The sequence below is a fragment of the Podarcis raffonei genome, chromosome 15 (genome assembly GCF_027172205.1).
Source record: "Podarcis raffonei isolate rPodRaf1 chromosome 15, rPodRaf1.pri, whole genome shotgun sequence".
NCBI lineage: Eukaryota > Metazoa > Chordata > Lepidosauria > Squamata > Lacertidae > Podarcis > Podarcis raffonei.
The window spans coordinates 9,259,907-9,283,447 of NC_070616.1; the positions used below are offsets into that span (position 1 = coordinate 9,259,907).

The 23,541-nt window shown below is 45.7% G+C and overlaps 1 protein-coding gene across 12 annotated transcripts in view; it reads left to right on the forward strand.

Moving 5' to 3' along the window:
* Window positions 1-23,541, forward strand: part of RAP1GAP2 (RAP1 GTPase activating protein 2) — a 184,565-nt gene that overhangs the window by 147,894 nt on the left and 13,130 nt on the right. For all 12 annotated transcript variants that reach the window (XM_053367734.1, XM_053367735.1, XM_053367741.1 and 9 more), the window contains 11 exons: window positions 891-1,100; window positions 2,052-2,155; window positions 4,664-4,742; window positions 6,021-6,074; window positions 10,159-10,242; window positions 13,194-13,294; window positions 14,405-14,534; window positions 14,892-15,047; window positions 16,670-16,741; window positions 18,317-18,403; window positions 20,980-21,114. In XM_053367734.1, the coding sequence (XP_053223709.1) occupies window positions 891-1,100; window positions 2,052-2,155; window positions 4,664-4,742; window positions 6,021-6,074; window positions 10,159-10,242; window positions 13,194-13,294; window positions 14,405-14,534; window positions 14,892-15,047; window positions 16,670-16,741; window positions 18,317-18,403; window positions 20,980-21,114 (1,212 nt within the window). The remainder of the gene's footprint in view (window positions 1-890; window positions 1,101-2,051; window positions 2,156-4,663; window positions 4,743-6,020; window positions 6,075-10,158; window positions 10,243-13,193; window positions 13,295-14,404; window positions 14,535-14,891; window positions 15,048-16,669; window positions 16,742-18,316; window positions 18,404-20,979; window positions 21,115-23,541) is intronic.

Sequence of the window (23,541 nt, forward strand, 5' to 3'; positions counted from 1 at the left end):
CCAGGTAGTTGTTTATTTCCTTGACATCTGATAGGAGGGCGTTCCACAGGGCGGGAGCCACTACCGAGAAGGCCCTCTGCCTGGTTCCCTGTAACCTCACTTCTCACAGCGAGGGAACCACCAGAAGGCCCTTGGAGCTGGACCTCAGTGTCCGGGCTGAACGATGGAGGTGGAGATGCTCCTTCAGGTACACAGGGCCAAGGCTATTTAGGGCTTGAAAGGTCAGCACCAACACTTTGAATTGTGCTCGGAAACATACTGGGTATCCAATCTAAGAGAAGGAAAACTGCTCCTAAACCTCTGTTGCCTTGCAGGATATCTTGCAGGGAGAAGAAAAGACTAAGGTGCAAACCCTACACAAACCCAGAGTGGACTTTCTAAGTTGGTTGGATGGCACCTTGCATGCCTCCTTCCAGCAACTCTGGTCGCCAAGCTGGTGCCAAACGTATTGCTCTGCTTTCCTTTGGATCACATCAGCGAGGCTGAGCTGGGCGGCAGGGGGCGGGTGTCCTTGTCATCTGGGCAGCCCAGGACCTCCATACACTCTGCCCAGGCTTGCGCCCCAGAGAGATCACTGTTGTTGCTGTTAATGCAGCAAAAGCAACATGGGAGGCAGCCGTTACACGTTACTGGCCTCTGCAGGAACAGCAGGTGCTGTGATTCTCCAGTGATTTGCCCTTCCCTCCATTGACTCTCGAGACAGATGAATGCCAACATGCCTCTGCAGTGGAGGCAGAACATAGCCATCATGGCTAGTAGCTGTTGAGAGCATTATCCTCCATGAATTTGTCTAATCCTCTTCTCTAATCCCCCAAAGTTGTCAATCATCATGGCTTGATATAGATATGTGGTCAGCTCTGCCTCTGAAGCCTGCTTAATCTTTTCCCCAGATTGTAGAAAAAGGCAGCCCCTATCCTGTCATCATCCTGCCACAGTTTGGGGGCTACTGGATCGAAGACCCCGAGAACGTCAGCACACCCACCTCATCGGAGAGCAGCATCTGCGAAGAGGACGAGGAGCAGCTGAGCCCCAGTGCTTACGGCTACAAGCTGGAGTGCAAAGGAGAAGCCAGAGCATATAGGAAACACTTCTTGGGAAAGGTCAGTGGACTTAAGACCCCTTGGGCCGCCGGAGGTTTTTAAAGAAAGAGAGAAATCACCACTGATGAGTATTGATCATGAATGAGTTTGGTAATAATAATGGATTGAAGTTGAATCGTTAGCTGTTAATTAATTAACAATGACCACACTTTGGTTTGTGATGGCCATGCATAGCCAGCAAAATGCATGTGATGGAGGAGGACGAGGGCATTTGAAGGAGGGTCCATGCATTTGAGTGGGGTGGGGTGGGGCTATATCCCCTTCAGTGTAATCTTCACCTGCTGCCAGAGGTGGGTGGGGCCAGTGGGGAAAGTGGGTGGAGCAAAGAATGCAGATTTTGCACTCATTGTCCAATTGCACAGTAGGGTAGAGTATAGAAGGCTAGGCATTGCACATGCTCACAGACACATCTCTGTTCTCCATCCATGCGAGGAAAAGGTGATTTTGGAGCTCAAGGACACATTCCAGCCAGGCAAACACATTGTGGGTGTGAAGAAGGACCAGTGAGAGATGTCCAGAGGGCCAGTTAGAGAGGGCTTGGCAGGCCTGAGGTTTCCCACTCATTGTGACCTCTTTGGGAGTGCAATACGGGGAGAGGGGAAATGGAGGTATGTTCTGAGTGTTGATTTTTCCCCATCAGAATTTTGCATGAGTGCTGGTCATCTATTACGCTGCCCTCAGAGTTGTTGATCTAGCTCCGGTAGCTTATAGTGGCAAGTGGCATGGATCAAATATTGAGACCTACGAGTGAAGTGTAAATAATTGCTTTTTAGTTTCCCAGAGGATGGCAAGTTTGTGAGATGTTCTTAAGATAGCAATGAGTCAGCCATGATTCCTTCTAGGCGTCAAGACCCAACACTGAGGGAACAGTTGGGGCTGGGGCGAGATCAAAACCCTCGCTTTCCCCTGGGCTTCTTCCTCACACTGTTAACACTTCCCTTCTATTTTTAGGATCATTTAAATTTTTACTGCACAGCTAGCAGCCTGGGAAATTTGATCCTTTCTATTAAATGCGAAGAGGCAGACGGAATTGAATACCTAAGAATTATACTCAGGTACAGTAAGCGGAAAAGGGGTCAGTGTCTCAAGCAAACCAATTTCCAAAATTTTGTTTCATTAACTTCTTGAGTCAATTCTGCTGCATCTCATATGCTAATAGCAAACATACATTCCTGTTCCTTTCGTTATTTGTGGGACATGGCATTGGGCTCTAACAGACTTCCACTTGTCCCGTGTCTTTAGTGCTGACACGGGTAGCGCTGTGGTCTAGACCACTGAGCCTCTTGGGCTTGCTGATCAGAAGGTTGGTGGTTCGAATCCCCACGATGGGGTGAGCTCCCGTTCCCCAGTCCCAGCTCCTGCCAACCTAGCAGTTCGAAAGCACACCAGTGCAAGTAGATAAATAGGTACCGCTGTGGTGAGAGGGTAAACAATGTTTCTGTGTGCTCTGGCTTCCATCACAGTGTTCCATTGCTCCAGAAGTGGTTTAGTCATGCTGGCCACATGACCCGCAAAGCTGTCTTTGGACAAACGCCGGCTCCCTTGGCCCGAAAGTGAGACGAGTGCCACAACCCCAAGGTCGCCTTTGACTGGACTTAACCATCCAGGGGTCCTTTACCTTTACCTTTACCTTTAGTGCTGAATCGGAGAAAACATGAATTCCATGGAAAACCCAGTTGATGTTTGCTCCAAAGAAAGCAGTGGGGCAAATGGAAGTCTGAATGATCCCATTGTTCTATATAATCCTGCATACTAACGTTAGGGGATAAATTAAGGGCATATCCTTCCTCCCCAAACAGCCCAATGAGCAGTGAGCATGCTCAGTGGCTTAGGATTGCTGACGGGGAGCCAACATTTTTTTGGGGTTGGAGGGGATGTAATGTATAAGAGACTGGCTGGAACACTGAAGAGCATCGCTCTCCACTGTGTCGTTTTGCTGCAGGTCCTACTTGTTCTTCCCATACCTTCTATAGTCTTAGTTCCAGGGCAGATTTCCCTGCGGAAAATGAACAAAGCTTTGTGTGTTGTGGAACTGCCTATTGGCCAAGTATTGGTACAATTCTGGTTGTGCAACCTCAGAATGGAAACTTTTAAGCTAAGAATGGGCAAATCTACCCATTTCACTCTCTTGGGTGTTTTATTTTTTATGCTTCCAGTCTTAAATTCAGTCCTCCACATTTTCACATCCGCTTGCATTTTATGTATATATAAAAAAACCCTCATGAAAATTCATCAGTGAGAATTCCTCCAGATATACACAAAGCAATTTCCCCTAATATAATGCCTTTTAGTATGTTATCTTCACTAATATGTACATTGTTGCGCACACATTAATGTTTGTTTGTGCGTTTTTGTGCACTCTGTTTTGTTTGGAGAACTCCGCTGCAAAATTCGCATTTTGGTTCACACCTTGTTTCGGAAAGTTCAAAACAAATAGGTTTTCCTTTAAACTGAAAATGAATCAAATCCCCAGCCTCACTCCTACATCCTGGCCTGTGAATATTCTGGCTGGATGCTGGGCTCTGTAAGGTCCCAGCTTGATCCAACGTGCCTCTTTTTACATTTTTATTCGGTTTTTTGGCCATGTCTGTCCCCCACTCCCATTTCCTTTTCTATACTAGAAGAGGCAACCCTAAATGCAACCCAGGAATCTAATATCAAGGAACAGAAAGGGGCACAATTACAGATTTTTGTATTCTTGATTAAGTGCAAATGATAAGGTCTGTTGGGCAGCCAGCTTCTTGCCATTTCTCATTCGCTCCTCCAATCGTAATCATCAACTACTAATATTGCAAAGGGCTGTTCACTCATCTGAGCATTCTAAAGGAGCATAACCTCTAGTTGCTATTTGTGGACTGATGGACTGAGGAAGAAGAGGATCATTTTAGCTCCCTCAAATATTTTAGTGTGGGGGCCGAAGCCCCCCACGGCCCCTAGGAGTTGGCTCCTAAAGATCCTCAGTTTCCCCTGGCACCAAGATTGCGTGGTCAATCTCCTCTTGAGACGGGAACCTTTGCTGTGTGAGAGGAAGGAAATGGTGATAACTCAGAAAGCCAGGCTAAGAACCCATACTGCTATAGATCTCCTTCCCCCGCTGCCACCACACACTTTGAATTTTGAGTCTGTTCTTTCAAGATTACTTTGGTAACGAACGTCATTTTGCTTGATCTGCAGCCAGCCCCTAGGAAACCAGATGTAAAAAATAATATAAAATAAAAATCCCTGCAAGGATATTGGAAAGTATCAATCATATTTAGCACCGTTCCTTCTCAAAACCAAGGAAAACAAGCTCCTATTTGACTTATCCTTTTATTTCCTAGGCAAACCCATGAATTTTTAAAAAGATCAGGAGACTAAACAACTGTATCGTTCACTGCCAACAGTCCCCTCCCCCTGCCCAAATGTTCAGTGAAGTTTCATTTCCAGACATCTGGTATAGCTTTGCATTGTGAATTTTGCAGATATTGTGTGTGTGTTACTGTTTTAAGCCCAGAGGCATCTGTACACCATCACAGCTTATTTCCGACTTATGCCCTTTCTCCCTCTCTTTTTGCTTTCCATAGGTCCAAGGCAAAAACGCTGCATGAAAGAATCCCCTTAGCTGGACTTAGCAAACTACCAAGCATCCCACAGATTGCAAAGGTGGGTTGCTTTGTAATGATATTGAAGGTGGTGGTGATTATTACTGCCCATCTGACTGGCTTGCCCCAGACACTCTGGGTAGCTTCCAACAGAAAACAAAACAACAAAACAAAACATCAAATTCCCAATATAGTGCTATCTTCAGACGTCAATAATAATAATAATAATTTATAATTTATACCCCACCCATCTGGTTGAGTTTCCCCAGCCACTCTGGGCAGCTCCCAATCAAGTGTTAAAAACAATACAGCATTAAATATTAAAAACTTCCCAAAACAGGGCTGCCTTCAGATGTCTTTTAAAAATAGGATAGCTGCTTATTTCCTTGACATCTGATGGGAGGGCGTTCCACAGGGCGGGCGCCATTACCGAGGAGGTCCTCTGTCTGGTTCCCTGTAACCTCACTTCTTGCAATGAGGGAACCGCCTGAAGGCCCTCAGCGCTGGATCTCAGTGTCCAGGCTGAACGATGGGGGTGGAGACGATCCTTCAGGTATACAGGACTGAGGCCATTTAAGGCTTTAAAGGTCAGCACCAACTCTTTGAATTGTGCTCGGAAATGTACTGGGAGCCAATGCAGATCTCTCAGGACCGGTGTTATGTGGTCCCGGTGGCCACTCCCACTCACCAGTCTAGCTGCCGCATTCTGGATTAATTGCAGTTTCCAGGTCACCTTCAAAGGTAGCCCCACACAGAGCGCATTGCAGTAGTCCAAGCGAGAGATAACTAGAACATGCACCACTATGGTGAGACAATCTGTGGGCAGGTAGGATCTCAGCCTGCATCCCAGATGGAGCTGATAAACAGCCGCCCTGGACACAGAACTGACCTGCACCTCCATGGACAGCTGTCAGTCCAAAATGATTCCCAGGCTGCGCACCTGGTCCTTCAGGGGCACAGTTACCCCATTCAGGACCAGCGTGTCCCCCACACCCGCCTGCCCCCTGTCCCCCCCAAACAGTACTTCTGTCTTGTCAGGATTCAACTGGGAAGTCGTATAATTATTTGCCTCTTTGAAATGTTTCTCACTTTGACCCCTGATGGGAGGGCTTTTCACAGGGAGGGCATGACTACAAAGAGGGCCTTCTGCCCGGTTGCCTGTAACCTCACTTCTTGCCAGAAGGGCACCATGTTGGAGACCCCTAGCCAATGCACTCTTTCCCCCTTCAAAACAATGCAAAACCCAATGCCTCTTTCAAGTTGCCTTCAACTATCTGAAAGAAACATTTACTCATTGGTGGCCTTTGCTGACAATCACTTCTCTTCCCTATCTGGGCAGGCTTTCTGCGATGATGTGACCGGACTGAAGTTTAACCCTGTGCTCTACCCCAAGGTGAGATGAAAGACGTGCCAAGCAAGGACTTGAGAGGGCCTATTTCAGAACTGGTGTGCTCAGTGCTTGTGTGCATGTGAAAATGGGAGTTCAGAAATGTGCGGTCTTCCTGATCATAGGTTTCCACGATCCTTCAGATTGGAAGAGGAGACTCCCTGTAGCTAGGGATAGGGAGCCTGCGGTCTTCTAAATGTTGCTAGACTACAACTCCCAGCATCCTTGCTGGCTGGGGCTGATGGGAGTTGGAGTCCAACAATGCGGCTCAGTGGGGGTCACATTTGCTCCCCATTAACAGGCAGGGAGGGACACGGGTGGTGCTGTGGGTTAAACCATAGAGCCTAGGACTTGCTGATCAGAAGGTTGGCAGTTCGAATCCCCGCGATGGGGTGAGCTCCCGTTGCTTGGTCCCTGCTCCTGCCCACCTAGCAGTTTGAAAGCACGTCAAAGTGCAAGTAGATAAATAGGTACCACTCCAGCGGGAAGGTAAACGGCATTTCCGTGCGCTGCTCTGGTTCGCCAGAGTCATGCTGGCCACATGACCCAGAAGCTGTACACTGGCTCCCTTGGCCAATAAAGTGAGATGAGCTCCGCAACCCCAGAGTCGGACATGACTGGACCTAATGATCAGGGGTCCCTTTACCTTTACTTTAACAGGCAGGGAAGTTATATGCTAAGGGAGCACTTTGCCCATTTCAAGAGAGCAAACTGTGAGAAACTAGACTGGACTAGAGTGATCCTCCAGGGCTCTGTTGTTTTTAACCATGAGTGGGGGTGGGGGTGGAGATCTTTTTGGCTTCATGGAACAGATTCTGATCAAGATTGGCTTTGAAGACCAAATTTGACAGGCGAGAGAGGCTGCCATCCTGTCAATTGCGTGCCATTACAATGGTGTCAAGTGCAAGGTGCTTTGAAGTCCCAAAGTTGAGACTTCAAAGCACCTTAGAAGGTGTTGCTAAAATGAAGTCCCCACTTTCATTTTTACAGAGGTCTCTACACACATCCTTTCCTGAACTAGGAAGAGGCTTGCATGGAATCCTGACAAACTGAGCAGGATTTAACCCCTACTCATCAGCTGATGAGTGGAGTTTAAATTCTGCTGCTTTGGGAGCGCATCTTTGTTCCCTGCTGGAAAAAGGCGTATGAAGCCAGAATGACCAGAATTTACTTCCTCCACACACATTCATCTCTTTAATCCTGCTGCTTTGGCTGTGTGTCCTTCCTTCCTTCTGGGAACAGATGCACACAACCAGAATTTCACCCCGACATCAAAAATGGGTTGGTGGTTTGGGGAAGATGTTCTTGTGGGCCAAATTGAACACCTTTGGTGTGCCATGTTTGGTCAGCTGAGAGGAGCTTTCCCACCCCTGCTCTTAACCATGATTGTTAGGAGTAAAACCTCCATATTCAGAGGCACTCTACCTCAAAGTACCAGCGGAGGAGGACATACAGCTATGCAGCCAGTCTCTTGCTGCCATTCTTTTCTTGCACACTTCAGAGACAGAGTTTTTCTCTCACCCAGTCTGGTGTCCTTTCCAGCCTTTGCTTAAAAATTTCTCATGGAAAGTGGTGGACTTCTCCTTAATTGGAATGTTAGTTGGGGGCTGGGTGACCAGCTGTTGGGGGGGTGCCATAGCAGGGGATTGCCTGCATTGGCAGGGGTTGGGCTAGATGTCCTTTGTGGTCCCTTCCACCTCTAATGGTTGCATCCGAAGCAAATGTTCCATCAGGATTTCAGCTTGTGGAACAGAATATTTCCCCCCTCTGCCCCCCCCAAATTAACCTCGTCTAGGGGTTTTGCCAACTCTCTGGAACAGATCTGGGGAGGGCATGGTCCTATTGCACAAGCTGAAGAAATCCTTCTTCTGGTGGGACACATTGGTTGAATACCACTGTACGATTCTATCCCATGACGTTATTCTTCCGCCCACACAACACTGCACATCAACAAATTTTAATTTAGCGATGGAGTTGTTAGTGGGGTTATCAAAACAGAGTGGAAGACAGAGTAGTTTTCTTAATTCTGATACCATGTTCTTGCCTGCTCAAAAACAACATCGGATTCTTTTTTATATAACACCTCTTTATTATGTTTCAACAATTTGCAATGTGCACTTCAAAATTGTCATGGGGGGGCAGCAGTTGAGTTTGCCTCCCCTGGGCCCTCGAATAAGCTTTGCAATTATACACAAGTAGGGTTGCATTTCATTTTCCAGCTTGTTTTCTGACCTCAATTTCAAAACAAGAGGGGGAGAATTCGAACCAAATAAACTCTCAGCAGGTTGGAGATTGTTGCTCAGAAGGGAGCCCAAGGGATCCTTCGGATGGAGGTGGGAACAAAGCTGAAATGCAAAGGCATATTTTGACTCAGTGCAGGTGCTTCAAAGAGGATGTTGGATATTTTCAGAAGGATACAAGAGTCAAAGCAAGCCTTTGGCATGGGGCAGGTAAAGCTGGCCCCTTCACACAAATCAAAAATAGTTTCTGGCTGTTCCTATGGCTTCTGATCTCTCCCGAGGAATAATAATAATAATAATAATAATAATAATAATAATAATAATAATTTATTTATTTATACCCCGCCCATCTGGCTGAGTTTCCCCAGCCACTCTGGGCAGCTCCCAATCAAGTGTTAAAAACAATACAGCATTAAATATTAAAAACTTCCCTAAATAGGGCTGCCTTCAGATGTCGTTTAAAAATAGGATAGCTGCTTATTTCCTTGACATCTGATGGGAGGGCGTTCCACAGGGTGGGCGCCACTACCAAGAAGGCCCTCTGTCTCGTTCCCTGTAACCTCACTTCTCGCAGTTGAGGGAACCACCAGAAGGCTCTCGGCGCTGGACCTCAGTGTCCGGGTAGAACGATGGGGGTGGAGACGCTCCTTCAGATACAGTGGTACCTCTGGTTACATACGCTTCAGGTTACAGACTCCACTAACCCAGAAATAGTACCTCGGGTTAAGAACTTTGCTTCAGGATGAGAACAGAAATCATGCTCCGGCAGCGCAGCAGCAGCAGGAGGCCCCATTAGCTAAAGTGGTGCTTCAGGTTAAGAGCAGTTTCAGGTTAAGAACGGACCTCCGGAACGAATTAAGTACTTAACCTGAGGTACCACTGTATACTGGACCAAGGCTGTTTAGGGCTTTAAAGGTCAGCACCAACACTTTGAATTGTGCTCGGAAACGTACTGGGAACCAATGCAGATCTCTCAGGACTGGTGTTATATGGCAGCCACTCCCAGTCACCAGTCTAGCTGCCGCATTCTGGATTAATTGCAGTTTCTGGGTCACCTTCAAAGGTAGCCCCATGTAGAGCACATTGCAGTAGTCCAAGTGGGACATAACTAGAGCATGCACCACTCTGGCGAGACAGTCCGCGGGCAGGTAGGGTCTCAGCCTGCGTACCAGATGGAGCTGGTAGACAGCCGCCCTGGACACAGAAGAGCAGCCAGGATGGGAGTGTGTCTGAAAGCCACACAATATGAGGAATGGTCGACAGAGCTGGTTAGACGGGGGGAAAGAGAAGGTTGGAGGGTTCAGGACAGACCAAAGAAAGTACTCGGTGCCCAGTTAAACTGCGGAACTCACTCCCACAGGAGGCAAGGATGGAAAAAAGAATTGAACAAATTCATGGAGGGCCAGGCTGTAGATGCCTATTAGCCTCGATGGCTATGATCCTTCTCCACATTTGGAGGCAGCAATGCTTCTGAATACCAGTTGATGGAAAGGATAAGAGAGGAGTGTGCTCTCGCACTCGGGTCCTGCTTGCTGGTTTCCCACAGGCTACTGTCAAAGCAGGATGTTGGACTACTAGATGGACCATTGGCCAGATCTTACGTTCTTAACTTCTGTAGCCCTGCAGGCTTCAAAGCCCTGTTTTCATACAAGATATCGGAAATCAAACCCGGGACATTCTGCAGGCAAATATGCACCGAGCTGTGCCATTTATATCTACCTATCTCGTAAGCCACTACGAAATCGACTCTCCCTCAAGTACCTCTGATGGTTTTGTTTGGGAACAGAATGTCATATATTTATTGGTTTTCATATATACATAATTAAATAACGACCTGTCTCCTATTTCAGGCATCTCAGATGATCGTCTCCTATGATGAGCACGAGGTCAACAACACGTTCAAATTTGGGGTGATTTACCAGAAGCTTAGGCAGGTGAGTGACAATGCTGTTGTGCCGGCAGTCGTTTTATTCTGGTTCAAGGAACGATGGTGACATTTGCATTCATAAGATGCCATTTTAGAATGTTCAGAGCTGTAAGTTCCCAGCTGATAAATTTCTGGCTTTAAAATAAGGCAGAAATTTCTTGTATGTACGTCTGTTTTTCATAAATGTATTTATTTTAAATTAATAAAGATATATTAAAAAATAAAATAAGGCATGTAGTTGGGGGGGGAAGGGAATTAAATGTTTCCTATGCTTATGGGGATTGCTTTTAAGTATCTTCAGAGCTGTTTCTAATAGGGATATTTATTTGATTATTATTTTTTTAATACATGTTTATTGTGGGTGTTTTCATAGAATTATGGAATTGTAGAGTTGGAAGGGACCAGTATTTTTGAAACTTGGGTCTCCAGCTGTTTTTGGACAACAATTCCCACCATCCCTAGCTAGTCAGGGATCATGGGAACTGTAGTCCAAAAACAGCTGGAGATGCAAGTCTGGGAAATACTGATCTAGTGCAACCCCGTGCAATGCAGGAATATTCAGCTGCCCCATATGGGGATCAAACCTGCAACCTTGGTGTTGTCAGTGCCACACTCTAACCAACTGAGTTCTACACAGCTAAGCTGTGTAATAGTTGCATCTGTTTTAGTTTGTGCTGTGAGCTGCCTTCAGGTCCTGCAGTGGGAGAAGGGCAGAATATACCGCATTTTTTGCTCTATAAGACGCACCAGACCACAAGACGCACCTAGTTTTTGGAGGAAAAAAACAAGAAAAAAATATTCTGAATCTCAGAAGCCAGAACAGCAAGAGGGATCACTGTGGAGTGAAAGCAGCAATCCCTCTTGCTGTTCTGGCTTCTGGGATAGCTGTGCAGCCTGCATTCGCTCCATAAGATGCACACACATTTCCCCTTACTTTTTAGGAGGGAAAAAGTGAGTCTTATAGAGCGAATCTTATAGAGCAAAAATACGGTAAATGAGAACCCTGGAAGGTACTTTGCTACGAATATCCCTGTCCTTCAGACTGGAGGCTGAGAAAGAGAGGCATGCTTGCCAACGGGCGTGTCTATAGCAGTGATAAGATTTAAACCAAGAAGCTTCCTATTAGATAGCACTTTCCTTTATCTGCAGTACCACACCTGCTCTGGGTTCCAGGAACGTGCTGCATTTCTAGGTACTGAGATGATCTAGGCATTTAGATTTCTAGGCAACCAAGATGATCAAGGGCCCAGGAAACCAAGCCTTATGGGGACTGACTGAGGGAGCTGGGTATGTTTAGCCTGGAGAAGAGAAGACTGAGAGAGGATAGGATAGCCATCTTCAAATATCTGAAGATGGTGTAAGCTTGTTTTCTGCTGCTCCAGAGGGTAGGACTTGAATGATTAAAATTATAAGAAAGGAAATTCTAATTAAACATTAGGAAGAACTTTCTAATAATAATAATAATAATAATAATAATAATAATTTTTTATTTATATCCCGCCCTCCCCAGCCGAAGGCGGGCTCAGAGTGGCTAACAATAGTAAAATAATACAGCATTCTAAAATCAATTCATTCTAAAATCAGTTCAAATCAAATTGATGGCAATCATTGGGCTAGAGTTCTGTGAAGAATTACCAAAGGAGGGGGTCAGGCTGTGCCTTGGCCAAAGGCCTGGTGGAACAGCTCTGTCTTGCAGGGCCCTAGTCTCTTGTGACAGAGTGTTCCACCAGATCGGAGCCACAGCTGAAAAAGCCCTGGCTCTGGTTGAGGCCAGCCTAACCTCTCTGTGGCCCGGAACCTCCAAGATGTTTTTGTTTGAAGACCGTAAGGTCCTCCGTGGGACATACCAGGAGGGGCGGTCCCGTAGGTACGAGGGTCCTAAGAGCTGTTCAACAGTGGAACAGAAGGTGGAAGACTCTCCTTCACTGGAGATTGAGTTTTTAAAGAAAGTTTAAAATCCTGCATGGAGTTCCTTCCAACCAGTGGGCCAAACCCATTTGGGGGGCCTAATGTCCTAAAAAATAAGGGGCAGAGGAGACTGACGACGCAGCCAATCACGGTGCAGCTTCAATGGTCAGCTCCTTTCCCTCCTCCTCCTGGCGTAGAGGGGAAGGAGGGTCAAAGAGCCTCACGCAGTCGGACAGAAGGATGAGAAGGAGGAGCCATTGGCTATTAAAGCCTTGTTGCTGCCACATTTGACTTCACCCTGACTCTTCCCTACATCCTGACGTCGCACACATGTGACATCACACACAATGTCCCATGCATGATGTCACCCCTCCAAGTCACACTTGTAAGCTGGCGCCTCTGCTCCCAGCTCTACAATTCTATGATTCTTTGTTGCATCCAATAATTTCCAGTGTCTGGAAAGAAACAGTGTTGACAGTCTCTCCTGAAAACGTCGGAGCTGTTCAAAAATACAGTAAAGGTTCGCTATCTATGCTAGCATTCGGTTGACATTGGAGAGAGACTGAGTTGAGAAATAAGACCAAGGGTGCATATTGATATAGGAATGTATTAGATAAAATGTAAAGAAATATACAATAATAAGAGTACATTCATTTGTAAAAAAGGAATATACAAAGGGATAGAAAGGAAGTCAAAAGTATTGGTACATATATGATTTTGGAATAGTTTTTTTCCCTTTAGGTATATAAACTTTGTATACATGCCGAAAATTATATTATAATAAGCCCTGTGGTGTAATATGATCATGTTTACCAATTTAACATAAGAACGTTAATAAATAAAGAAAACTCAAAAAAGTAAAGAAAACATCGGAGAAATTTCTCACCACCGTCCCTTAGAAAGCAGTGGGAATCCACCCTTATTATTATAGAGGGAACGTATTTTTGGAAACTGTGTAGGAGGGAGGAATTTGGCCTAGACTTACAGTCCCCACTTGAAAAACAAAGGAACCTTCCCACCATGTTTCTTTCTGGGTCCATTTGACTACAGACGCAGGAAGAAGAGCTGTTTGGCAACAACGAGGAGAGCCCTGCCTTCAAGAATTTCTTGAGCTTGCTGGGAGATACCATAACACTCCAGGACTTCAAGGGGTAGGAGAAAGAAACAGTTGCTTGCATGTATATGCGTGTTTCTGTTTTCTGCGACTGAGCGCTGAGGGAAATTGCATTCGTAACTGGTAACCAGGTAGTTAAAGACCCCAAGTTATGCCTGCTCTCCTGTTGTTCAGACCTTTGGTTAGATTCCTCCTGGCCACAGCCTGTGTAACTGTAGCTCAGGGCTGCAAGGATGCCTTGGATTTTACACAATACGTGTGGTATAAAAAGATTCTGCATATTGTTTCCTTGGAGAAGCTAACTCATGAACCAAGGGCTCTGCTGCTCCACAAGATTTTGCAGCCATAAGTGGGATTTTTATTTATTTTTCAACATATATGAACACTCACACAATGGAGCACCTTGTTCCAGGCCGGTCAAATTTTATGTGAAACACATCGTTGAATTTTAATGAAAAAAGGAAAAAAATGTTTCAGCTCTACATCTATTCCTCTACACACATACACATGTCTGTTCATTCACTGACAGATTCAAGATGGCAGTAACTGTACCATCAACCCACTGGCAATGTGACAATTTAGAGGGGAAAGCTTCACTTGAATTAATTGGTGATTTGGCTTAACCCCACCTTAACATCTTTCAGTTTCTGTCTGCTGCCCTAAACACACCTACTTGGGAATCAGCCCAACTGAACACACAGTGGGGTTTATTTCTGAGTAAACTCACATGGGTAAAAATAAATGGGGAAACAGATAAGAAATAGGAAAATCCCTGAATCCTGACCTCTATGCTTTTCCATTGAAAGGCTAATAGTAATAGTTGTGTTTTTTTGGGAGGGGGGATTGGACTGTGGATATGGCATTGGGGAGGGACAGAGCTGCCAGCCCCCACTCTGCTTTTTCTTGGATCAAATTTGGATCCAGCCTCAGCTTCCCCCAAACAGCAGGAGATCCAGTCATGGATCTCATATATTTCTTCATTTTTAGCTGTCAATGAGCTGGGCATGCAAGATTGCACTAACACACACACACACACACACACACACACACACACACACACACACATCGCCCCTGCCACCCCTCATTGGTGAAATCAGTATTATTGTGCTTTGTGTCAAAGGTCTGTTTTATTCTTACTTCTTTCCAGCTTTCGCGGTGGTCTCGATGTCACTCACGGCCAGACGGGCACAGAGTCCGTGTACACGGTGTTCAGGGACAGAGAGATTATGTTTCACGTCTCTACCAAACTCCCTTTCACTGAGGGAGACACGCAGCAGGTAACAGAGCCTTGTATCTTTGGGTATAACATCAAGTGGCGCTAAAAGCCCCATGGCAGAACTTGTGACTCTCTCTGTCTGTGAGAGAGACTTGGCCTTCATTAAGTGCCCCAGGGGTTCGAGAAAAGGTGAGAATTGCTTTCCACCAGGGTACCAATGGCCTGATGGGCCAACTTAGCACAAGTCTCCTGGAAGACCGAAGCAAGCTTGTTTTCTATAGGAGAAATCCGAGAAAGGAAAACAAGTGTTCCACAGAGTTGCAAAGGGGGGCTAGACCTAGATACACCATTTGAAAATGTTTCCATCCACTCCTAAGGACCCTCATGTATACCCTTCCCCTTTTGTAAATCTTTTCAGCTTCAGAGAAAGCGACACATTGGCAACGACATTGTGGCAATTATATTTCAAGAAGAAAACACTCCCTTTGTTCCAGACATGATTGCCTCGAATTTCCTCCATGCCTACATTGTTGTGCAGGCAGAAAACCCTGAAGCAGACAGTGCATCTTACAAAGTAAGAGGACTGGGTGGTTTCTCTTCTCTCTCTCTCTCTCTCTCTCTCTCTCTCTCTCTCTCTCTCTCTCTGCATCTGTTTTTAGATCTGACAAATAACTGCTTTGGGAGCTTGTGTAAAGTGTACCTGCTTGGCCAGAGATAAAGAGTTCCTGCTAAGCCTCTTCGAAAACGGTTATTTGTTCTCCGAGAGGCAGCTGGCGCTCACCACGTTGCCGCCGCTCCAGAGGGCGAAGCTATTAGCCTATCTGCGAGTTTGCAGCAAAATTCATTAAGCGCGCTGAGCCCGCACGCGTCTCTCGTGTCTGTCCTTGAAGCGCGGGCGGATTCAATCCGAGCAAAGGTGTCCGAGCAGGTGGCCGGCAGGACGCTCGCTTCCTTGCGCTCCCAGCTTTGGCCATGTTAATATTTGCAGTCAGCAAGAGATCAATTCTGTCTTCCGTGGGTTATTTATGGCCCCCTGTGTTTGCTCGGTGGATTATGATGGCTCTCTGTGGAACACCAAGGGCACTTTCGCGAAGCGCCTAACTAAACTATGGAGCTCGCTCCCACGGGAGGGAGGGATGGCGGCCGATGGCCTTAAAAGAGCATGGGACAAATTCAGGGAGGAGAGGGCTATTGATGGCTACCAGCCACAATAGCTGGGCTGCGCCTCCACTCTCAGAGGCATTACAGTGATACCTTGGGTTACAGACGCTTCAGGTTACAGACTCCGCTAACCCAGAAATAGTACCTTGGGTTAAGAACTTTGCTTCAGGATGAGAACAGAAATTGTGCGGTGGCAGCAGCAGGAGGCCCCATTAGCTAAAGCGGTACTTCAGGTTAAGAACAGTTTCAGGTTAAGAATGGACCTCTAGAACAAATTAAGTTCTTAACCTGAGGTACCACCGTATACTTCTGAAAACCAGTTTCTGGAAACGGCAGGAAGGGAGCATTCTCTCGCACCCAGGTCCTGTTTGCAGGATTCCCATAGGGGTATCTGGCTGACAACTGTGAGGTCAGGAAGCTGGACTAGATGGGACATTGGCCTGATCCAGTAGCCTCTTCTTATGCTCTTTCTTTTTCCTTCCCTTCCATTCAGCTTCATTTATCTCTTTATTCAGGTTTCGGGACATTGTACCTCCTCCTCCATTGCTCTGTGCTGCTGATTTGTTATTCCAACGTTGATTGTTTTTGCATGTTTTTCTGTTTTTTTTCTAAATTTCTACTTATTTTAATTTTTACATTTTCGTAGCACTCCTTTAAGTCACAAACAGTTGGGATAGCTCAGTCGGTAGAGCACGAGACTCTTAACCCCAAGGTTGTGGGTTTGAGCCCCACACTGGGCAAAAGATCCCCACATTGCAGGGGGTTGGACTAGATGACCCTCGTGGTCCCTTCAAACTCTATGATTCTATATATATTTAAAGCACTCTTATTCCACTTTAAGGCCCCAGCTGAGGTTGGTGGGGCAGTGCCCTATTTGTTCCAATGGACCAGCCTCTGCTGAAAGCAGTGCTTCTGTTTGTGCATTTTGGGTGCTCTGTCTCTCTATATCTGACTTTGTGCATTTATTCCCTGTGCTTTCCTATCCCCCCACCCCCATATAGGTTTTCAAATGTGTTTTTGCTTCATCCCGGATAGGTGGCTGTAACTGCACGAGAAGATGTCCCTGCGTTCGGTCCTCCGCTGCCAAACCCTTCTGTATTTCAAAAAGTAAGGAATGTTTATTAGTTTGCAGGCTAAATAAACCTCCTGCTTGTTTTCTCTGCAGGGACAATTGATGAGGATGATTTAGAGAATTTGTTTCCTGCTCTTCAGCCACAAAGGCTCCCAGAGTGGCTTACTTAAAATCAATTAAAGCAAGACAGTCAGTCTCTGCTTGCAGGCTTGCAATCCCAAAAAAACAACAACCCATGTCACACAAGGGGAAGGGACAGGGGGAGAAGAAAGGGGGAAATCAAACTCAGGTACAAGTTTGTAACCTGGTGCATCCCATAATGACCAGCTGGTGCCTGCTGGAGCTGGTCTTCCAGCAAAGCTGGTGGGAGGAGCTCTGCTTTCTACGTCTCCCACTGAGGCAGTCTGATGGAATGACTGCTCTCAGCTACTTATTTCCCATGAAAGTGGTTGGGGGACATTTTCAGTGACTTGGTGGAGGTGGGGCACACTGGGCAAAATCTATCACTCCCTCCCCCCCCCCCAGGATGGGGTCTGCCATTGTAAGATGGCAGAGACTTAACATCCCCGCCCCCTTTAAGCTTCTGACACTGAGAAGATTGGGAGGAGGGGCGGGATGCTGAAGAGGCAACAGGGTTCTGTGAGCAGGGAGAGCCGGTGACAGGGAGCAGTTCAGACTCCGAGGCTGAAGCAGAGGAGGGCAGGGCTAGAGGCTGCTGAAGAATTTGAGGAGTCTCCTCCTGCAGCGACAAGCTCCGCTCAGGGGGTTGGACTCAATGGCCCTTGTGGTTTCTTCCAACTCTATGATTCTATGATTCTATTATTCTCTCCCCTGGTCTCCAAGAATGCACAGAGTAATGTGGAGGGTGGATCAGAGGTGGGCAGACACAGTTTGAGACTGTTCAGGAACCATCTGGGAGAAGAGGAGCCTTAGAGAGGGAGGAACGCAGGGGCCTTCAGTCCTAGAAACTGCTTCACAGGGGCAAGACCTGCTGGGAAAGGTTGTTGAGTTGTACGTTGCTTCCTCAAATAAAGAGCCAGATTCATGACAACGGAGCCCTGTGTCTTTCGTGCTGACTCCAGCCTTGACACTATGCATGTTTCTAAGATTCACTGCCAATCTAGTGTGCTGCTGCATGAGGGATGGGTTGTGTGTGCTGTCTTGTCCTTTGCCTCGGGCAGCAAAATTCCATAGGCTGGCTCCAGGGGCCAATAATATTACTGCAGCGGTGAATCCTTGGCTTTGGGACTCTGGGAGTGTGGTGTAGTGGTTAGAGTGTTGGACCTGCGAGACCATTGTTCAAAAATTCCTCGCTTGGCCATGAAGCTGACTGGGTGATCTTGGGCCTCATTCAATGTCTCTCTGCCTAACCTCTACCTCACAGGATTTGCTGTGAGGCTAATATGGAAGGAGGGGGCAAACATGTACACCACTTTGAGCACTCTGGAGAAACGCCAGGGTATAAATGCAATAAGAAACACAAATAAATAAGGATTTGGAAACTGTAGCCATGATCACTGGAGATCGCATTCAAAGAATACGAAACGGGTGTGGAGTTTCCAGCTTTCTTTCTGAGCCGTTCCCCCACTCCTTTATTTTCTTTCCTCTAGAACTCAGAATTTCGGGAGTTTCTCCTCACCAAGCTGATCAACGCAGAGAACGCCTGTTGCAAATCAGACAAGTTTGCAAAACTCGAGGTAAGTTGGGTTGACAGATTAGCAGGTGGGGGACCTCTTCACCTCAAATACTTCTTGCTTTGGGAACTCAGGTCATTTCTGATTTGTTTATGAGGTGGTTATATGACCACAAGTTCTGCATTCATCCTGATTCCCTTGCAGAACATCTTCCCATTAGTCATCCCTTCTTCCCACACTTTTCAAAACATTTCCTTTTCACTTTCCAAACCACAACAAAGTCTGGTTCTTTTTAAAAAGTAGATTTGTTGCACCCAGGTAACCCAGCCAGATGGGCGGAATATTATTATTATTATTATTATTATTATTATTATTATTATTATCATCATCATCATCATCATCATCATCATCATCATCACCTTAAAGGAGCCGAGCTAAAGTTTTAGTATGTATTTGAACCCCACTGAAAAACACTGGAAGTCTGGAGGCACGCTTATATAGCTTGGCTGTGGGAACGTCTTTTCCAACTAGTCAAATAGACAGGATCTTTTCTGTTCTTCACATAAATACCTTTAAGTTCTTTAGATATTTTTTTCAAATATTGTTGGGCTTCTTGCCTTTTACCCTATCAGTCCCCATGGCAACCAGCAACCACTGGAAATATTGATAAATTCCCCATGTAGCCTATCATTATTAGGGCTGTCACTTGCTCAAATAATTCCTAGCATATTAGTTATATGAGCCTTAGAGTGCAATCTTCTCAGGGAAGGGTGTATAGGTTTGCAGTGTTTGTGTGTGTGTATGCGTGTGTATATCCACCAATTAAACTTTGCCCTCCCTGATTAAAATTACCTCCCACTGATTAATCCACAAAAGCTTTAGTTGATTAATCTTGCTTCATCTGAAGATTAAAGCTTGCAGCTCTATTAATTACATACTTATCGCCAATTAACGGCTGAGCTGCATAAAGGAGGGCTCAGTTTCCTGAAACAAATCTGATGGTTTCTCTTGATTCTGAAACCCCCTGAGCTCTTGGTTTTTCACTGCTCTCTAGTTGTCCCAGGTGAAATTTCCACCAGTGGGGCTCTGGGTCATTATAAATAGTAATAGTAATAATAATAATAATAATAATAATAATAATAATAATAATAATAATAATAATTTATTTATACCCTGCCCATCTGGCTGGGCCTCCCCAGCCACTCTGGGTGGCTCCCAAGAGAATACTAAAAACACAATAAAAGATCAAACATTGAAAACTTCCCTAAACAGGGCTGCCTTCAGATGTCTTCTGAAAGTCAGATAGTTGTTTACTTCCTTGACATCTGATGGGAGGGCGTTCCACAGGGTGGGCGCCACTACCCTCTGTGTGATTCCCTGCAACCTCACTTCTCGCAGGGAGGGAACCTCCAGAAGGCTCTCAGAGCTGGACCTCTGTGTCCGGGCTGAACGATGGGGGTGGAGACGTTCCCTCCGGTATAAAGCCTACTCAACCTACTCATCTGCCAGTCTGCCAGCCCCCACCTGCCTAACTTCTTACTTGCCACCAGCCCAGGGGGTTGGCATGGGCTGTCAGCTTCTTCCTCCTCCTTAATCTCAGCGTTCCTCTTGTGGAACTCACCAGGGAGGAAGAGGACAGGGATGAAACTAGAATGAGCAGGCTCTGCTGGCCATTGGCTTCTTTGCCACTTACTGGTGGTCTCCCTGCTTTCTCCTTCTAGTTTTGTCCCCATCCTCCTCCTTGCTGAACTCTACAAGGGAAAACAGAGACTAAGGAGGAAGGTATTGAGATACCATCTCCTGGAATGGTTGTAAGTATGAAGGCAGGCAGGCAGGAGGCAGCTGACGGGCAGGATGAGGCTGGTGGGACACCATCCCATTCACTCTTTTTTAAAAATAAAAAATATTTATACTTTTCAGGTATATACATTTCACTGATTTTGAAATCATTTTCACATTTCAAAACTTGACTTCATTTCCCCTTTCTGCAGTTCCTTAAATTTATTTTTAATATCTTCTAACTTATCTAACTTAATTTGCTCATTTATTTATCTTCTCTAAATATATACTCTTATAAAACTGCAGGTTATTACTAAAATCCTACCAATGTTTTTTTATGTTTACAATTTACCTGTAAATATTCAATAAAGCATTTCCATTCTTTTATAAAAAAGTTTGTTATCTTGATTTCTTCTTGTTTCAGTAAGTTTTGCCATTTCTGCATATTCCGTAAGTTTTTGTCTCTGTTCTTCCTTTGCTGGGACTTCTTCTTCTTTCCATTTCTGAGCAAGTAACATTCTTGCCGCTGAAGTAGCATACATAAATAGGTTTCTGCAAAGTTTAGGTAGTTCCGTCCCTATAATTCCCTAAAGAAAAGCTTCTGGTTTGCTTTTCTTTTTTTACAAACGCTATTTTAAACATCCTTTTCCTTTCATTATATATCGTTTCCCAGTAAGCCACCATCCCATTCACTCTAATGGAACCATCTCTAGGGGCTATGAAGCCACCCTCAGCCTCAGGATTCCTCTTTGCCGAGGCTGTTACAGCATCATGAGAACCCAACCTATCAATGCATTGCTACTATGCCCATGATCAGTTGTACCTTTAAAAGCCATTGTTGCCTCCCAACATGCTTTCAGGACCGGACGCGAGCCGCCCTCTTGGACAACCTCCATGACGATCTCCATATTCACACACAAATGATGTTGGGCTTGGGCTCAGAGGAGGACAAGCTGGAGAATGGGGCCCACGGAGGATTCTTGGAATCGTTTAAGGTAACGGAGAAGCTTTGCTCTCGATTTCCGGTTTTCATCAGGTCTGGGGCCTAGACTGCGGTGTGGGGAAAGGGCTAAAACTAGGACTGTGCACCAGATCTGGCCAAATCCAAGACCCTGAACCAAATCAGGCTGATATCGGATTTGGCCAAATTGGATTGAGGCAGCCTCATATTGCCTGCAGTTGGGTCGGGTCCGCTTGGAGCAGTCCAGTGCTGTAAAAAGGGGGCGGAGGGGTGTCTGGCAGCAAGGAGAGAACCATAGAATGTTTGGAATTGTGGTCCAAATTTGACCCAAATTTGGGGAACTCTGGTGTAAACTATACTGAACTAGATGGGCTAGTAATCTGACTCACAAAGGCAGCTTCCGAATAAGGCCATTGGGTGGGATCCTTTTATTCCTAGATCCCCGGCCTTTTCCTGCGCACCACACTATCTCCCCAGCTACAGCTGCTTGGAACATCTCCCAAAACCTTTGTCAGAAAGGACCATTTTGTTACAAGATACCCTCCCCCCTCCCCGCCTGAGACATGCTAACGCTCCTCTCTAATGCCTTCTCCGTGTTGATATGAAATTGGATTTCCTTGCTCTTTTGGCATTTCAGGGTGTCCCAGGGCTTGCGAGGAAAACAACTGTCGAAATAATTTTGCAGCTGCCTTTTTACCTCTGGACAGCTCTGCTGGTCTGCTTGATAGCTTATTTACTTCTCAGCGTGTTTCCCGTGTAGATATGTAATGGGACGAGAGACGGGGAAACAGACGGCTATCTCTCTCCCCTCCTCCTCCAGGACGCAGCAAGGAATCACAGAAGTTCATTTTCACTTTGTTGCCACTTTCACACACTGAGGGAATCAGATTTTTCTTTCCAGTTAGCTCTGAAGTCAGGCAGGTAGCGGTAAGTAGCTTGAAGTAATGGCACAAAACTGTACAGAACTACTCAGAAGTAAGTCCCGCCTACTTCAGGGGCTGTTGTTTCCTGTTACTGGATTGTCCTCAGACTAGAAATGGGGGAGGAGTTTGATTCAGTTCGCCCTTAAAGGCTCATCTACCTCATTCACGCTTTTCAAAACAATATGCAAACCGAAATGACACTGTTTTTTTGAAATTTTGCAAGGCCACTCTTCAGCCAGAAAAAAATGTCCATGAAAGCATATACCAGGGTGAAAGTGTGCGTGTAAGAAAATGCATATATTGGAGAAAATAACAGAAGTGCATTAAATATGGGGAAATGGGATACAAGTAGAATTCCACACCAAAATGTGAATCAGTTTTCACAAAGTCTTTAAAAACAAACAAATCACAAACTGATGTGGAAATGGGGAGAAACGAACTTGAGATTTGGAAATTGAGGAACGCTTCCTAGTCTTTGTAACCTTCTTTCCTTGAATGGCCGCCAAGGAGTGCTTTCACTTGTGGATTCCTGGATTTTGTTTTCCGAAGCAGAGCCGACAACTTAATAACCCTCCATTCTTTTATTGATTCCCGCCACTCCACCCAAAATAAATCTGCATGTGAACAGTTTCCAATTCCTTCATTTACATCTCTTCCATACACTTCCCCACTGCTCTATTGCCCATATAAAACATGGTTTTAAAAAAGTAATATTGATATGATATTCATGGCTGCATAGAGATTCTCAGTGGGCACTACATTTTACTAATTCCTTTTGTGCTTTAATAAAACTCTACAATAATAAATTAATAATAAATTTTATTTATATCCCGCCCTCCCCAGCCGAAGCCGGGCTCAGGGCGGCTAACAACAATAAAATAATACAACAAAGATGCAGTCTTGGCGTGATTGAATAGATACGGTTTTGTGAAGATATTTATTGAATGCTTTGACCTTGAAAACCCTTAATGGGTTGAGATGGAGGTGTTTTGGGGGCAGCGTGACCAGTTCGACCAAACTGGACACTATGCTGCAGGAGGCGCCAAAACAATCCTGTAGAATGGAGCACGAGAGGCAGGGGGAGCTGGATTCTAGCATTGCGCAGGGCACCACTGAAATTTGTCCATCACTGCTCAGGACCACAGTATTTGAAGGAGAGCCTCTTCCCTTGTGCCTCTGCCTTGAGATTGTTATCCCTCAGCTAGTGAGGCATGCTTGGGTGGCTGGAAGGAAAAGGGTGTTTTTCAACATAGGCCACTACAACCCATTGCCTACACACCCCAAAAGAAGCTTGCAGCAATTCTACCTGTGACATGCAAGCTTCAAGACCAGCTTGCAATTGCATCATGCATCAGTGGCCAACTGTAGACATGGAAAGTTGCTGGCCAATTGCAAATGCTTCTGTTCTGAAATTCAGAAACTTTATTCTAGAGTAGTTGGTATTCAGGAAGAGTGGAATTCAGGGCAGAGCAGGAACAATAAAAGCGTCTAATGTTGGGAGGTAGGGGGAGGACTATTAAGAACATAAGAAAAACCTA